Source organism: Chamaea fasciata, unplaced genomic scaffold (genome assembly GCF_029207755.1).
Source record: "Chamaea fasciata isolate MVZ Bird 193981 ecotype frontalis unplaced genomic scaffold, bChaFas1.0.hap1 SCAF_7, whole genome shotgun sequence".
Classification (NCBI taxonomy): Eukaryota; Metazoa; Chordata; class Aves; order Passeriformes; family Sylviidae; genus Chamaea; species Chamaea fasciata.
This window is the reverse complement of record NW_027094092.1, coordinates 11,272,281-11,289,390: the sequence shown is the minus strand read 5'-3', so window position 1 is coordinate 11,289,390 and position 17,110 is coordinate 11,272,281. Positions and strand designations below refer to the sequence as shown.

The 17,110-nt window shown below is 49.0% G+C and overlaps 1 protein-coding gene across 1 annotated transcript; it reads right to left on the bottom strand.

Annotated features, from left to right (window-relative positions):
• Positions 1 to 2,026: 2,026 nt before the first annotated feature.
• On the bottom strand, positions 2,027 to 16,066 carry NRIP3 (nuclear receptor interacting protein 3). The gene is made up of 7 exons (XM_066187555.1): positions 15,720 to 16,066; positions 9,246 to 9,425; positions 8,535 to 8,617; positions 5,852 to 5,991; positions 5,433 to 5,485; positions 5,233 to 5,330; positions 2,027 to 3,907 (listed from the first exon to the last, which is right to left on the bottom strand). Exons 1-7 carry the CDS (start codon positions 15,891 to 15,893, stop codon positions 3,886 to 3,888), a joined length of 750 nt encoding a protein of 249 aa, XP_066043652.1. The 5' UTR covers positions 15,894 to 16,066; the 3' UTR covers positions 2,027 to 3,885.
• Between the last annotated feature and the right edge of the window lie 1,044 nt (positions 16,067 to 17,110).

Below are 17,110 nucleotides of genomic sequence, written 5' to 3'. Positions count from 1 at the left end.
GCAGCACATGGCTGAGCTACTGCCGGCAGTGCAGAGCCCATGGAAAAAGAGACAAAAGTGGAATCTCAGCTTAGGAAAAGGAGCAGACTTTCAGTTAATGGAAACCTGACACTTTGCCTCCATCTATTAAGCAGCAGGTGATAAAGCAAGACAGACCTCAGCTGATGTTTGTCCCATAAAATAAACCCAGCAATATACACAGCCCCGAGACATATGTTTATACAGAAATAAGTCATCAAGTTATTTGCTTCTGAGACATAAGAATTAGATTTGTTTTCACAACATGTTGAGCATCACTTCATCATCAGTAATAGAAAAGCCCATAAAAAGGACCTCCCTGGAGAGCTATTAGATAACAGATTATCCTGGAGATAACTGTGAAGAGACATCCCAGCAGGTCTCATCTCATCAGCTGCTCTGCCGGTAGAGGTGATAAACAAATGTTGGTGGATCTCAGCAGGATCCAAAATGCATGTGAGCAAAGGCTGTAGGGCTACTCCTGGCAATGGCCTCTGACTTTTCACAGCAGAGTGGCCAGCCCAGAAGGAATTACGTAGCAAATGTGGTGGAAGGAGTTGGGGTTGTGGGGTGAGCTCCATGCTGCAGCCCCAGGGTGCTTCTCCTCTGCTGCTGCCTTCCCACATGGCCTCGGGTGCATCACTTGCAATAAAGTACAGACACGAATTGGGAGCCTGACAGCCACTCTCCACCAGATCTCTAAAATTTTCATCAAGTGTTGATGCCTTGCCCACATGGCCATCTTAATTGCAAGGCCCAAGCATCAAGATCCTGCAGGCATTGCCCTCTTCTCTGCCCGCACCACCTGCCAAGAGGCAGCATGTCCCTTGCTTACAAGGACTTGCTGCAAACCCATGCCAGGGAGAGGTTTCCAAAGGGGCACAGGCACACACCTGTGCTGGAGAGGAGCAGGAGCAAGCACCCAGGGCTTGCAGAGCTGGTCTGCAACACTCAGCTGTACCATTTACCCCTGTGACCATACAAGTGCTTGACACAGAGATCTGATATTACTTCCCCTATTCTATACTCCCTCTAGACTGAGTTCCTGTCTCCTAGAGCAGCTGTCCTGTGTTATCCTCTTCACAGGAGCCACCTCTGAAGGCTCACCAGCTCCAGGGCTAGCCCCACTGTGCAGAAGGGATGGAATTTTGCCCATTGATTTTCTATTTGCGTTTGCTGGGACTCTGCTCTCTAGCATCATGAATAAATCTGGAGAACTATAGCAGCTCCAGGAAGCATGAGACATTATATTTGCCTGCACATTGATTCTTCTCATTTTTTTCTCCATTTTATTGCTGGAGCCTGGTTTCTTTCCACACTCAGAGAAAATGCCAGCCCAGCCTTGAGGAGAGCCAGTTTCACTGGGCGTGGAGTACTGCTGCTCCACCAAAGGTTGCTGCTGAGGGACTTGGAGTGGGTGAAAGGATAATTTCTCGTGAGTAAGACGAAGTTCAACTACTGCTGAAGCATCCTAAAGCACATCCAGGCAGAGACAGGAAGCCCCTAAATCCAGATTCAAAGCTTTGGGAAAGACCCTGACCTCTGCCTGTGGTCACAGCGGTATTGTACTCATGCCTCACCTCTCGTGTTCTGGCCACTTTCTTTTCCCAGTTTTCCAGAGTTTACAAAGGACTCTCTCATATCCACCTGCACTGGCGTTGCCCCAGCAAGCTAACTAAACCCAGCATAAACACCAAAACAGCTTTCCAAAGGGTAAACCTGGAAACAGCAGGATCTCATGGATCTCATACCTCTCTTGGGAGGCAGAGCCATGGAGACAGAGGTTGGAATTTCAAGTGCTCACCTTTCAGCCCAAGTGCTGTGTGCCATTTAGCCTGCCCTGGTTAATTCATCCCAGCTTCCACTCTCCCTCTGTTCAATGGCAATTTCCACCAGCATTTCTAAAAGCACTGTAGAGCCCCAACAGACTTAAGAGTGAAACAAACCCCTTTTCTTAACAGAAACATGCACTGCAAAGAAAAAAAATCATATCTAGCATACAAGCAAATAAACAGCAATAATGGTGTAACTTTATTTAGATTTAATTTGACATTTAGCACAATAATATGCACAGAAAGAAAAAAGTACCAAAATACCAAACTCGTAGCATAAAAAATAAACAAATATATTTCATATTTAGTGAAATATTTCTACAACACATCAGTGGGACTACCCTGGGCAGCCCAACCCTGTAAATATATATATATATTTATATTTATAGCTGTGTTATATAAAATATTGTATGTAGAGAAAGCACTGAAACTTATCACCAAGATAGAAAATAGCTCAAAATACAGATAGTTCAGGTTTGCTGGATATACCCAATATTGAAAAGAGGTTCAAACCACTGCAGGAGGTAAAGCTCCAGCTGAGATGCTCTGGCAGGCATGGGATGGCAGGGGTGGGCACACACTGGATCAGCTGACAGGAGCCTGGCTGCCGACAGCCATGACATGACAAAACTTTCTGACTGTCACCCAGAGCCACCATTCCAAAATGGGAATGCCGTCGGTGCTTGCGGCAGATGCCGGGGCCAAAGCGCCTTTGCTGAGTCAGAGCTACAGGAGCAGCTCCTGCTCCTGCAACACAACTGGATCCCTTAAGGGTCCAGCTGCAGCAGGACTGGCCGTCAGCAGATGCACAACATCTCAAGGATATTATTCTGAATTTTAAAGATGCCTCTTCAGCAGATGACAGCACTTAATTCCCATTAGGTTTTGAAAACATGAACAGCTGCGTTTGTGCAAGGCCAGGCTCCCCCAGGCAATACCATGTGGCACGGGAAGCAGCAACCCTGTTGCTCCAGGACAGTGGCACCAAATGAAATGCTTGCCCTGGCAAAAACTCCCACCTCCCCTGAGGGTCATCAAGGGTTGTACTTAAGAAGCCAAGCAGTTTGTGGACAGGTATAAAAAATATGCCATTTCTGGCAGCAGCACTGAAGTGCAGCTGGGGTCAATAACTTGCATGGGTGCTGCAGGGGCTTCAGGCTGGGTGCTGGGTGGGCAGGGATAGGCACAGGTCCTGGTGGCAGGGGCAACCAAGGGCACTGCATCTGCTGCTTTCCACACAACACACGTCTGTGCTTGTTTGTTGCTTTTTGGCCTGGTGAAATGATTGATTTACTTGACTACCCCCATAGGAAGGCAGCCAAGACTTGCCCAGAGGGTCCCTCCTCAGAGGGTTTCGAGCCCCAGTGCTGGTGCCAACCCCATGCTGGGAGATCACCCTGGGAGCCCTCCCAAATCCTGTTCCTGTGCTTCTGCCACATCACTGCAGAGAAGCCTGTAACCCATTAATAATTCTGCAATTGCTCTTTCTCATCAAGCCAGCAGTTGCATCCCTAATTACATGGCAACAATACTATGCTAACAGGATGAGCTATATTTCCTTGGTGGTATTAACATTGTTGTTTTACTCTGAGTAACTTCCTGGTAATGGCCATTTGAATGTGGCAATATCAATTAAGTGAATATAAATGCTTAGCCCCTGGAAAAAAATCATTAATAAAAATCTCATTCTGATAGCCTCTAATCACGGCTAAGTACAATTACTCATACGAGGCCACTATAAAAAGTATATTTCTCATCAGAAGAAATTCATAAGGTTTTCCCAACTGTTTGTAATAAAGAGGACACTATATAGAAAAGTCCAGAAAATAAGCACACGTTTGTTTCTCAAAACCCATAGATAAACATGACAATATCTCTAAATTACTGGCTACAAACAGGATTTCATTTAGCTCTACTCAAGCTGTAGCCTGGTATAAATGTTTTCAAAGCAGCACGTTGCTGTTTCATCTGGAACAGCTGCACAGGATTTCTTTGATATCGAGCTCTTGTGTGGGGATGACATTTCAATTTCTCTTTATGCCTCCAAACTGCTGAAACTGGAAGAAAAAGACATTTAGTAGAACAGGCGTTTTTCGGGGGGGGGGGGGGGGAAGAAAAAAAGCAGCATAATTTGGCCTTGAAAGCAATGCTAAGAAATAATTTATCATTGCAGTGATGAAAACCACACTGCATCTCTCACATCTCTGTTTCAAAGGAGACAGGGAAACCAGCCTGTCGTCTTGCATGGGTCCCCAACAGCACCTGGCCTCCCTGGGCTCACACACTGCACCCAGGGCCATCAGCTGTTCAGCTGTCCCTGACACACGGCAGGAAGGTGACCTGGACACGGAGCAGGGGCACCTGCGCTGTCATCCTGACTCCCCACACCAGCCCGGACCTCCCTCCTGCGCTCCCCGATGCCCATCGGTACAAGGAGCTGAGGGAGGTGTGCTCCTTCCCCTTCTCCCCCGCTCCCTCAGCAGTTCCCAGCACAGCAGGTTTGAGCTGCACAAGGCTGCAGGACATCCCAAAACCCCGAGGCTGGTCGCGACAGGCAGCTAAAGAAGATGCTGACCTACATCATCCACCAGACACACTTTCTTAAGCAGTGAGCAAAGGTTTTTTAGGTGGCTCATCGCTGAGCAACCACAAGCGGTGCCTGCGAAGGCACAGAAGTGCAAACCCCGTCAGGCACTCGGTGCCCGCCGGTTTCGTGACTCAGAGGCAGGAATCAGTGATACATCCCTTCTTCACAGCACTCAGCAAGAAAGGTGCAGTGCCTGGGAGGAGGGGGTTTGCCCTGCCTGCTTGCCTGCAGAGCCAGTCACCACGGCTACACACACTGAAGAGGTACAGCACATATTTATCTTTCTTTAGGGAGAGAAGGCTGGAAAAATCTGGGACACCAGGAAGAGCTGGCAGGGTAAGCCGCTGGGGTAATGCGGGGAGAAGTGGCAACACCGTTATCTCCAGACAGGATCTCTCTCACACATTCATGTGGGTTTGTCGGCCTTGCTTCATAAATATTTTCCAGGCAAAGATTTGTTTGGGAACACTGTCAAAGCAGGCCTCAAGGAGTCTTCTCAGTGACCTCCAAAAAGTACATTTCCTAAGGCATTCCCCTGTGCATGTCTTGTCAGACACCCGCTTTGATGTGCAATGTTTGCTAGAAAAAAAAGCAGTAAAAGCTGACAAAAGCTGCTGAAAAATCTAGGAACTCCCTTTCAAAATTTGATGTGCTGATAAAAACAATTTCTGCCGGGGCCATTGACCTCTCACTCACCTCCAGCAAAGGGTCTGGCAACTCCTGTGTGGCCCTGCCAGGGGGCACTGCCTGCAGGCTGAGGGATGCGCAAGCTGCTCACCTTCCCAGACTACTTACTGCTCTCCAGGCTCGGCGCTGCCAATGCCCACAAACGGGATTTCTTCCCTGTCCATCTGCCCCAGGACAAGGTGGTGCTTCTCCATGTTTATGATGCACTGTAGAGAATAAATATCTTTAGGTAAGAGGGAAAACTGCAAATTAGAGCGGTCCCAGCTCCCCCATCAGCACAAGTAAGCATCCTGCTGGAAAACTCCTACCTTCAGAGACTTCAGTGTCTGCAGCCCAAATGAAAAGGGTTGGTCATTGTCCTCTGAAAAAAACAGGACAATTCAGATTTGTACATTCAAAATGCCCTCCTGGGCTTTTTGTCAGTGACTCCATCCTTCCTTTGTGGTTGCTCTGCTGAACAAAACCCTGTTTATAAAGAGACTGACTCCAGAGGAGAGCAGGAGGGCACAGGATGGCAGAAGGGCAGGCGGATGTGCCTGCAGGGAGGTGCAGTGGTTGCTCCATCAGCATGGCAAAGCCAAACTTGTTCAACCCCTTCCCTCTGAGGGCCCAAACAAGAACTTAGTCTATTTTAATTTTAACATCTTCCTAAAGCTTTGTTTGTCCTGCTGGGGTAAGAGGAAATAGACCCAGCCCACAGTGGAGGACCAGAGGGTTATACACTCACCCACGACGAGGGCAGCGCACTCCACAGGGACTGCTCCCACCATGAGGGACAGACACTCGATCTGGCCGATGGCTTTCACCTTGTTTGGCAATGAAACCACCTCATCTTCAGCAGGAAGTGCTTTGAGATGCTCCTTTAACCTGTGGGCATTGAAAACACTCCTAACATCAAATGGCCATGGCTTGGCTGTTCCAGCAAGGAGCAAATGGTGTTTGGAGGGTGCTTACACCTGAAGTGCTCTTAGCTTGCTCATTTACCACGCTGTTTTGGAAAGCTGCTTCCCTGGCAGGGTCTCTGTGGGTGCTCTGCAGGCAGCCAGCAGCCCAGAGGCACATCAGACCACAGCATGACCCATAGTGCAGCCCTGGGGCTGCCCCAGCACAGCTCTGTACTGCATTTTGGGTTTTACCCGAGGAATCTTTTCCCTGCATTTTCTCGAGACCTGGGGAATACAAAATTGCTTCTAATGCAGTGTGGGTGTAAGGAAGGGTTAGTTCACTCCAGCTTCCATGAGTGGAGCTGACACTGTGTCCCTGTGGAATCACAGAAATGCTGGGATTGGAACAGACCTTTAAGAGCATCAAGTTCAACTGTTAACCCAGCACTGCCAGGGTCACCACTGAACTGTGCCCCCAGATGCCACACCCACACGTATTTCGAACACTTCTAGGCATGGTAATGCCACCACTTCTCTAAGCAGCTTGTTCCAAGGCCTGACCACCCTTTCAGTGAAGAAATTTTTCCTGATACCCAAACTAAACCTCACGTGGTAGAACCTAAGACCGTTTCCTCTGGTCCTGTCACTCATTACCTCACTCAATCCTCCTTTCAGGTAGTTGTAGAGTGCAACAAGGTGCCCCCTGAGTCCCCTTCTCTCCATGCTAAGCATGGCTCACATCCAGGGTGGCCCAGTCTGTGTTTGTTAGTCTGTTAAGCGCTGCTGCTGCGTTTGTTCAGAGGAAATGGGGACAGATCAATCACATTCAGCCCAAAGAAAAGAAAAAAGGATGCCAGAGATACCTCAGGTACAGCTTCTATCTACACCCTTTGAACCAGTCTGACAATACTAATTAATTATTTAGCTTCAGTTTCTCTTTTAAACTGAACAAGAATCTAATGGAAAGGCCGTTTGAGGCGCTGATCTCTCTCACAGATAAAAGCCATATCAATTTTCAGCTATTTGAGGTACCTTTCTGCTGAGCTGCATTGCAGCAGTGCATGTGTGTGTGCATCTGTCTGCCTGTCCATCTGTCCTGGGGGGCCAGCCCCCTCAGAGGCTCCAGGACTGAGGTGGGCATTGTCCACACCATTTAACACAGGTGCAAGGACTGTGAGGGGTAGCAGGGAAAAGGAACTGGATCCCCTCTGCTACTTTCTTGGAGCCTGGCCTTAAAAATCAGTAGGAACATATCAATCTGAAGTTTATGAGTTCCTTGGCCACCTCCTGCACCTCCTACAGCTCCACAGGGGATTTCTCATACTGGCAACCCGTGAGCCTACTCTGCTTCTTTTCCTCAGTGTGAGGGGGAGGAGTGACTGGCATCATGACAAGACACAAAAATTTTTTTGAGAAAGAAGGGAGGAATTGAGCATCAGACACACAAGTGCTGCTTTGAGGCACCAAGTCCCCTGAGACCTGGGCAGCAGAAACAGGCTCTGACCTCTTTTTTCAGTGTTTTTTGAAGGATGGGGCTGCGGCAGCAGAGCAGTGCTGCAAGAACTGCACGGGACACACAGACAAAACACAGGGAGCAGAGGAACTGTCCCAGAGCATGAAATCCCTCCAAATGCCATCGTGTGGCCATCCTGAGCTTGGCTGAGCTGCTCCACAGACTGTGACAAGGTTGTAGTAAGCACAGCCACCTTCCAGTCACTAAGCACTATTGTGCAAAGAAGTAATTAATGTTAGGACAGGAACAGGCACCATTCATTCAGGGCTGTGCAGAAGTGCTCAGGGAGCAGGAGTAATTTTCTTTTTTGTCATAATTACTGCAAGTTAGCTGCAAAAAGCAATGACTCCATGGGAATAAAGTGCCAAAACCTTCTTGATATCCTGTGAGCTGGTGCCTACTCCTGTTCCTCAGTGACGAGAGAGAGGTTTTCTGCAAATGGCGGTCAGTCACCTCTCTAATAATCCACAAATACATTTCCTTTTCCTTTAACCATGAGAAATTTGTAAGTGGGAGCAGCGTCAGACAACCCAGTTCTGAGAACATGCATGCACACAGCTTCTTTACACTGGGTGCTGGGCCAGCAGTGCTGCAGCCACTGTCTGGGGACATGTTCAGCAGCCTGGTCCCTGCCCTGCCACAGGAGCCTGCAGAGCTGGGCTGGGCTGCAGCCTCACTCCCGTCCTGGGGCACAGAAGGCTGGGGAAGGTTCAGCTGTTTCATGAGGCACTGAGTGGCAAGCAGGCAGTGCAATAATACAAATGCATCCAACCCTCCGAAGGGATTCCCTCAGAGGTGAATAGGGTGGTATCAGTGGCTTTCTATTCCATCTCCCTGCCCTTTAAGACCGGGACAGGGTTTGGTTGTAACAGGAAGGTCAGGGCTTGGCCAGTCACAAAGCACTCTCTTCTAGAATGGCCATCACTGACGTGAGCAAAGCCCCAGCCCCAGGACACCGCCTGTGCTTCCAGGTGCCATGCTCCTGCAGAACAGAAATCCAGCTGGATATTTACCCTAGCCTGTCCAGGCAGGCAGAAGACATGAGGTTGTGCTGCGAGCCGGTGTCCACCACAGCCTTCAGCTCCTTCCCTGCACACTGCAAGAGCAAGAAGAGATGGGAAACGATGTGTGGGATGCAGGATGAGCACCAGAGTGTCCAGGAGCTCTGGTGCCTATGAACTCTCCTCATGCCAGCTCATCCCCGCTCCCCTGCATGCTCAGGTGCATGTAGGGTCCTGAGCCCTTCCTGGCTCATTTGCCCCTGCAGAGAGCAGATGGGGCAGCCCCAGGCAGGAGGGAATACTGTGGAGAGTGGGAAACACAAATGAGCATGGGGCTAAGGAAGAGAATGGTGAAATTACCCTTGGACAAAGAAAATAGGGATGGTATTTGAGGAAAAGAAGCAGGCTGTGAGCACAGGGATTTGCCGTGGATAATTACACCCCTGCATTTCAGCATGCTGCCCCAGCTTAGCTATCTCCTCCACCCTGATGTATAAGGGAAGACACCCAAAACTGGAAGACCAGTTTTCTCTGTGATTCCCAGGTGGGAATCTCTGCCACAGCAGCCTGGAGCTGCAGAGGGAGTGTATCCCCACAGTTGGGACAGTCCCTTGGGAGCACAAACCTGACTGGGAAACATGGAGAATGAGAGCACAGCCTGAGACTGTTGGAAATAAAATCTGCAGAAAAAAACCCCATGAAAGTCTGTGGAGGGACTCTTACCTGGCAGCTCACCACTATGAGCTCTTCATCTTCTGTTTTCCCTGAGCTGTCCAGTTTGGTTTGGTTCAGCTTGTTGGTCTGTGAGGAGAGATCACCCTTCGGAGTCCAGCTGCCTCGGCTGCCTCGGAACTTGGATAAATTTGTCTCCATCAGGCGCTTCTGCAGGATGTTGTGTGGTTGCTTTAAGACAGAACACACGCAGAAGAGCAGGGTGAAGGCAGAGGAAAGCCACAGAGTGGCCTGTGTCACCAGACTGCCTTTGGTGCCCATGGGCCAGTGCTGCTCTCATGGGAGGGAGGCCCTAAAGCCTCAACTCTCCCCAGTTCTCAGATTACAGGTATTCTTCCTTCTGGCTTAACTGTCTTAGACTAAAAAGAACTTTGTTTTGCAAAGGGAATAATACTTTCAACCTATTAACCTTTGAAATCTTGGAGGGATGCTTTTTTTCACCAAACTCAAATTCAAGGTTTGATTGCCTGTAGGAATCCAAACTAGTCCAGCCTTTTCAAGCTGGTGTTTCATCCATAACTGCCTTCACCTCTTGATGAAGGGAATTTCGTAGTGATGTGAAAAGTTAGGGTGTAACAAATCACCTTTCCAATGACATTCACCACCTAAGTATGAAAAATATCTAAAATTTCCCTCTCTGCCTCTTTCCCCTGTACTTTTATTTAGCTGCTAAGTGTGGCTAAATGGGACCAGTCCTTCCTGGACTGAGGCAGGTAGGTATTCTTCCAGAATTCCCAACACTTCTCTCTTTCTCTGTCATTTCCATTTGCTCTGGGAGAAGCACGTTGCCTCTCAAGACCTCCTCCAACCTCTTTCCCAAAAGCCTTCTTATGTTTAATGTTCATCACAGATGGATGCACACACTCTGCTGGAGGTGAAATGACTCTGCCTGATTATCTGCTCATTTCTCTGCCCAGCTAATCTGCCCTCCCCATTAATGCCTTTCCTTCTGATTTTAATTTGTCCACGGTGAGACATTTTTATTGGCTTATTCCCGAATGTTTGCATTCATGTTAAACATGCCTGTGTGTCTGCAGAGACATCTGTACCAGCAAACCCCCTCATCCCAAGGGAATATCAGAGTCAGGATAACTTTGAAAACCTCGGGCCATGGCTCCCCAGGTTGGCCAGTGCTCACCCTTGTGCAGAGCATGTTAAATAACACCACTTACAGAAGCCTAATGCAACCTGGCATCATCCTAAAATAACTGCAGCCACACTGGCGCTTCAGATCCCATTGTGGGCGCAATGCGGGCAGCAGAGCTGGACCTGACTGATGGGATGGGGCAGCTGCAGCCAGCACCAGTGGTCACTGGGACATGTCAGCTCCTTGCATCCCCCCTTTCCACTGTTCTGATTTCTTCTATTTGGAATAAAATCCCATGGCCATTTTGGGCTGCAGGTGCTGTGTCTGACCAACCCTCTACAGAGCGTGTCCTGTGTGTAAGCAGTAACTTCTGATGGGGAGGAATTAGATCTGACATTGTGCTGCCTTCCCAGTGAGGCCAAACAGCAGAAACCAGTGTTACTTAACTGGATGAAAGGCAGGCAAACTGGCTGCACTGGTAGTGGGCCTTGTGTGGGGACAAGTAATGGGACAAACAGATCAGTTTGGAAGCATGGGCTCCCTTGTGTGAGGCAGGAGCTGTAGGTGCACAGTCAGCACTGTGATCACCTCCAGTGCTCCTCTCCAGAGCAAAAATGCAAGCCAGGGTTTTCTGACAGTGGATGGAATGTCCTTTTCACCCTTTATGTTTGACTGCAGCTCAGGAATGCAGCCAGAACACAAATTCTTCACATTATTTAAAAACAACAAAAGAAAGGATTAGAGAGTGTAGAAGTAAATGGATAAAGTTCACCCAGCTGGCCAGAAGACAGCCTGTCACATCACCTCCTTGTGCCCAGCCCCACTCAGGCAGGACCAAGAGATATTTCTGAATGGAATCATCCAGGACAGTCTGGGTGCTCTTCTGATCTGCCTGACCTCAATCTCCAACACACTCCTCATTGTTATTTTAACTGTCTTCTACCATCGAATTCAACCTTTTTTTTTTTTTTTTTTTAAACCACAAGTTCTTCTATGGATTGTTAATCAGTAGCTTACATGGGTTTTCTCAAGCCCTGGTTTTTCTGAATCTTATATGGGATCCATCACCAAAATGAAAAAATCCATCACTCAGCAGACACAAGTTACGAGCACAAATGGGATTGTCTTTTGTTGACACTTGCCCTTCTGAAAACCACAGCAAATCCTGCCTCTGGGGGGGACAAATATTCCTTATGTTGTGCTCCAATACAGAAATAATCTGACAACAGGGGGTTGAAAAGGCTCCCTGCAGCACCATCCTGTCTCAGGCTATTAATTAGTTTGCTTTAACTTGGATTTCCCTTGACTCTTGTGTGCAACAGAGTGAGGGATGTTAGTCACGGAGATGACTCAAGTGATGGATACGTACTTGGTAAATGGATAATGTGCCAGGGGACATTTGCAAATGCATATTTTGCTGGCAAACTGCAAGCAGAACGTGTCTGGGAGGGAGGGAGGGAGGGAGAGGAGGAAAACCTCCTCCTGACAGCGGTGGGGAAGGCAGCTGTGTTCTCCCTCCAGTGTGGGCCTGGCAGTGTTTGGAGAAACCCAGATTACTTGGTACAATATTCCGTTGCATTGCAAAAAACTCTTGAAAGTTTTATAAAAATATAGACTGTTACATTTCATTGTGACAGTGAAAGAATAAATTTTCCTAGTATCAATCAGCACCATATAAATACAAATCAGGAATTTTTTTCATAAGATTCATCCATTTCTAACCCCGAGATCTGCAAAAGCTATGATCCCCTAAAAACTTCACAGTGAAAACCTAAAGAAGTGAGTGGAGACACCATCTATTGCTGACCTGATTTACCACTGTCAACAGCAGGAATAATTCTGCCCAGCTTTGTTCCTCTCTGATTTACAAGCAAGTGCATTGCTGCAGCTTGCAGTATTCATTTCTCTGGCAGGTTTCCCTCTGTTTGGCTTCTAGATCTGGGGATAACAAGACCCATCCACAATTTCACTCAGGAGGAGATGAAGGTCAGGGAAGACACCGGCTCCCCTCCTCCACAAACCCATCTCAGGTTTGCCCTCTCTTCTGTACCTAGACAGTAGGGGGGGAAAGGGGGGTTTTAATGCATTGACAGAGCTAATCCCAAGAAATAATCAATTTCTCTCTCTTCTTCCCATCCTTCATCCAAATTCACATGTTCTCCCAGCATCCTGTGCAGTCAGCCCCTCTCTTGGGGTGATGAGATGGGACAGAGCAGCCCCCTGCACCCCAGGCAGCAGCCAGCTCTCTGGGCAAGGCAGTGCACACAGCATCAGAGATTCTTACATTTCAGACAAGACACACCAAACTCTGGGGTGTGCACAGTAGGAACTATGCATCATCCAGTGCTGCAACAGCTATGGGAAGCTGGGGTTGGGGCCACAGGGTTGTGCTTAGGGTGCCCAGGGGAGGTCTCAGGGCATGATGGAAATGGGAATTGTTTTTGTTGCAGTTGCTGCTTTTGTTACTATTTATAACTCTGTTTCCCACGTTGTCAAATGATGCGGGACTGTTCGAGACAGAGCTGCTCCAAACTGGTCCGGTGGCTCTGAGGGCAAGGGGCAAGTGTCAGAGCACCAGGAGGAGCTGCAAGGGCCAGCCCTGTCCAGGTTGGGAAGGGGACCATGGTTACCCTGTCAGAAAGCCCACATCCCAACTAAAAACCATCTCGTGCCAATTTTTTTGGGCTTCAGGAAATAGGCTAATAGAGAGAAGAGGCATCAAAACAAAGCCATTTCTGTTCTCTACATCTAGCCTGATATTTGCCAAATCCAGTGCATGCTTTGCTAGAGATTGGTCTCATACTGGACAGAGTGGAGTACACAAAGGGAGCGAGGAGCTAGAGTTCGGTCTGAGCCAGAGTAATTCACTGGAAATGATGAGAGCATTGAAATGGGTGATTACAACAAGTATTTATCAAACCTGTCTCTGCACATCATCACCGGGAGAGCTGCTTCAGGAGCTGAGTAATGGCACACAGAGCAGGGGATGCCAGCACACTCACCCCGGTGACCTGCTGCTGCTTCGCTGTGCACAGCACCCCCTGCACCGTGGCCAAAAAGAAGGGGATTTCTCCCCAAAACTGGAAAGCTCGCTGCCAGCTGCCACAGCGACAGACAGGATCTGTTCTCACCACCTGTCGCCATCCCTGAGGAGCTGTTCCCTTGTCTCTGCTGCTGCCAAGGCTGCCGGAAAACCCCCGCGGGAAAACCCTGCGTTAATAACACCGGTCACGTCAGAAGCCCCTCCACACACGTCACCACAGCTGCCACGCAGCTGCAGGCACAGAAACATGCTGCTTTGTCAGGAGATGCACCACTATTCATAAGGAAGACATGCAAACGCCTTGGGCCAAGACCTCTGATGCTCTGGGCCTCCGGATCGTGCAGCTCAGTCCCTCTGGGCATGGGCCTCTCAATTTGGGGCCACACCAAAGCGAAGCCCCATATTTTGGAGGGTCTCCAGTCTCAGAGATGCACAGTCTCCCAATCCTCCTGGGGACAACCCTTGTGACATCCAGACAGCCACAGCAGTGGGGTCACCTAGTGTGTCCTCTCCCAGCAATGCCCTTTCCCACCCTGGCTATGTGAGTGTGTGGCAGCATCACTTCACTGCAACACAACCCAAAGACACACCTCCAAAATTCAGGGGATCTTCTCTGGGGCTGTGGGAACGGGCCTGAGCGCATGCCAGTGCTCCCACTTTGGGGACGCCCTGCATACCTCATGGGGCAGGAGGCTGTGGCCAAGGGAGCCCTGGCCAAATGTGCCCACAGTGTCATCACCCCCACTGTGGCATGGGGGCAAGGGGAATTTTACAGTGGGGTTGCCCACATCAGCTGAGTTCTAACCCCATCCCCAGCCACAGTAGCCAGATGGGCATCTCACCTCTGCCACATTGCACCTTTTTATCTAGTCTTGGAGGGGACTGGGAGCTGTGACCCTCCCCAGGGCTTTGGCACATCCCTGGAGAGAGCCCCCATGCGGATCCTCCTTGCAAGGGCTGTGGGTGCAGCAGGGGTGATGCTGCAGCCATGGCACAGGAGCAGGGAGAACACCTCGAGTGATATTTCTGTGTCCAAGGAGGTGTCAAGGAGCCCATGCTCTGCCCCTGGTGCTGGTACAAAACCTGGTCCTCGCTGTGCGGGGCAAAGGACTTCAGTGCTCAGTGCCCCTGGCTCCTGCTACCTGTTGATTTTTATCTGGGCAGAGCAGAATCCACATCAGGGATTCAGTCCCACTCACCGGGGGTCACAGAGGCACAAAATGTCATTTAGACTCTGCTGATAATGTAATAATGCCATCCCTCCCTGAAAAGTCCTTCAACTCCCTGCTGGAGAGCTGCAATTCAGTGGTAACCAGGAAAGCTCCTTCTGAGCCTTTCCCTGGGCAGGAGCTTCACTTCTTACAATTGCAAAACATTGGGATATCAAAATTAGGATATCAAAAAAAATCACCTCCACGTGCACTGCAGAGAACAACCAGCTCACTCCACTTGTCTCAGGCAGGCAGAGCCAAGCCTAATCCAGCTGAGCAGAAAGGCTCTGTCAGAACAAAACACTAAAAATAAAGATTGACTTTGGTTCTCAATAAAATCCCTATCAAGCATTGAAAAAAAGCAAATATTGTTTTACAAGGTGCAAGATCTTTTCAATGCTTGGGCAAAAAAACTTAAAGCTTTCCCTGGTAGCTATGTTTTCTAAATTTCATTCCTCATGTCAGGACTTCTGATGCTACATTGAAGTATCCTTTCTCAGCAGAGAAAGCTGAAACATTTGTACAGGGTTTAGAAATGCTCTCCAACCCCCAGACATGGTGAATAACACCAAGTGCGGGATCACATAGATCACTGTGTACGGAAGTATTTAAAACCTAAAATTATGTCTCTTTGGTTTAAAAAAAAACAAAAATGCATTAGCCTTTATTGAAGTGTGATCTTGACAGTTTTATATTTTGAAATACCAGTGACTATACTGAATCTTTACGATTGTGTGCTGTCTGTGTAGATCACATGCCAACATGTGTGTATATATGCACTGTATGAAGCCATTTTAACTTACTCTGACCCAGAGAGGAATTCTGTACTGCAAACAGAATGCCATTTTCATGCAAAAGTAAAAAAAAAAAAAAAAAAAAAAAAAAAAGATGTTATTAACTCTGAGTGCCGAGTATCTAGAAGTACTTACTAAAAGAAAACAACTGTGGTTATAACTAGCATTATATTTCTACTCCCTTCCTTTTACATACAAAAGTCCCATTTTTTACAATCAGTTTCCACACGCAATCAACTTCTCCTAACAGAAAAACAGCGTGAAGAAAGAAATAGTCACTGCCCTACCAGCTTCCTAAGCTTCCTTCCAACAAACACAACAGAGCCTTACAGTATCTTTCGAAGAGCCCAGCTTCTTCAGCCCGTCCAGAGGGAGGAGATCCGCAGAATCCTTGTGAATAAACTGAACCGCCTGCTTCATCCTCCTCTGCTGGCGGAGAGACGCCGCTTCCCTTATCTCCACTTCTTTCCTGCTCGGCTCCGTCAGGATCCCCGAATAAAACATCTCTCCGCCCGTGAGTGGCTCTCTCCTCGGAGATGCGCGTCTCGGGGAGCGGCGATGGGGGGATGCTCCGCCGCCTGCGCTTTATAGCCGGAGCCTGGTGACGTGAGGAGGCCGGCAGGTACCTCGGCCGGAGGGGCCGGGCACACCGCGGCACCCACAGCGCCGGGGGAGCCCGGGCTGCTCCCGGGGGATAACACATCCCTGCCCTTCCTCCCGCTGCCTCTCCCGACAGCAGGGCTAGCCGCAGGCATGTCACGGCTCTCAAAGCCCTCCCGGGCAGAAGAGAGCACCGGAGCACCGGCACGGCGCTTCCAGAGCTGCCCACAGCGCCGGGAGCCAGCACAGCCCCGGCGGGCACGGCGGGATTGCCCTGGGTGAGGAGCTGAAGTGTCACCACAGGTGACACTGCCCAGCGCCCGATGCAGCCCCGCACAGACTGTGCCACTGCCCACGGGGAGGGTTGGGTACGTTATGCCCGGGGCAGGCTCGGGGTGCCCCTGGTTCCATCTCAGCATCACCAGCAGGAACCTGGATCGTCACCATCCACTCCAGTGTCCAGGAATACTGTCACGAAAGTTGTCCCAGCCAAACTGGGGCACCTTAAATGCGGTTTTACACAGGGTTTCGGTACCCATCAAATGTCCAGGTACAGCACAATTTGACTAATCACCAACACCCACACCACTGATTGCTCATCAGAGCAAAACTTGGCAAAGCATGTGTAGTTATGCAGCTTTCGTGCTGCTTGCCTGATGACCCAGATGTTGCTGGAGTCATTCTTGCTGGAGCCAGTCTCTGACCGCAGACAAAGCTGGGAGATGTGTTAGAGGATGCTGGCATTACCTTGGCTGTCCAGAAGTATCCTTTATTCTTCATGGGCAGCTCTAGGCTTCTAAGAAGCAAAGTCCTTTTTTCTGGGGCTGGGCTATCCTTTAACTTGTTTTACTTAAGCATGAAGAAAATCTCCAGTAAAATTCCTATACCTCTTTCCATTACAGTGTACAATATGAGCTAATACACATTAACAAACTTAATAGGGTTTCATACTATAAAGACTGCTTAATGTAATAGTTACAGAGGGTAATTTCCTTACCTAGCAGGACTCATAGCACACTTGGGTTTCTTTCACTGCAACAGCAAGGTGCAGGGCAGCAGGTGCTTCCTTGAACTTTCTGCTTTCCAAGTATTTTCTTGCATGGAATAGGTGCAGAAAAAAT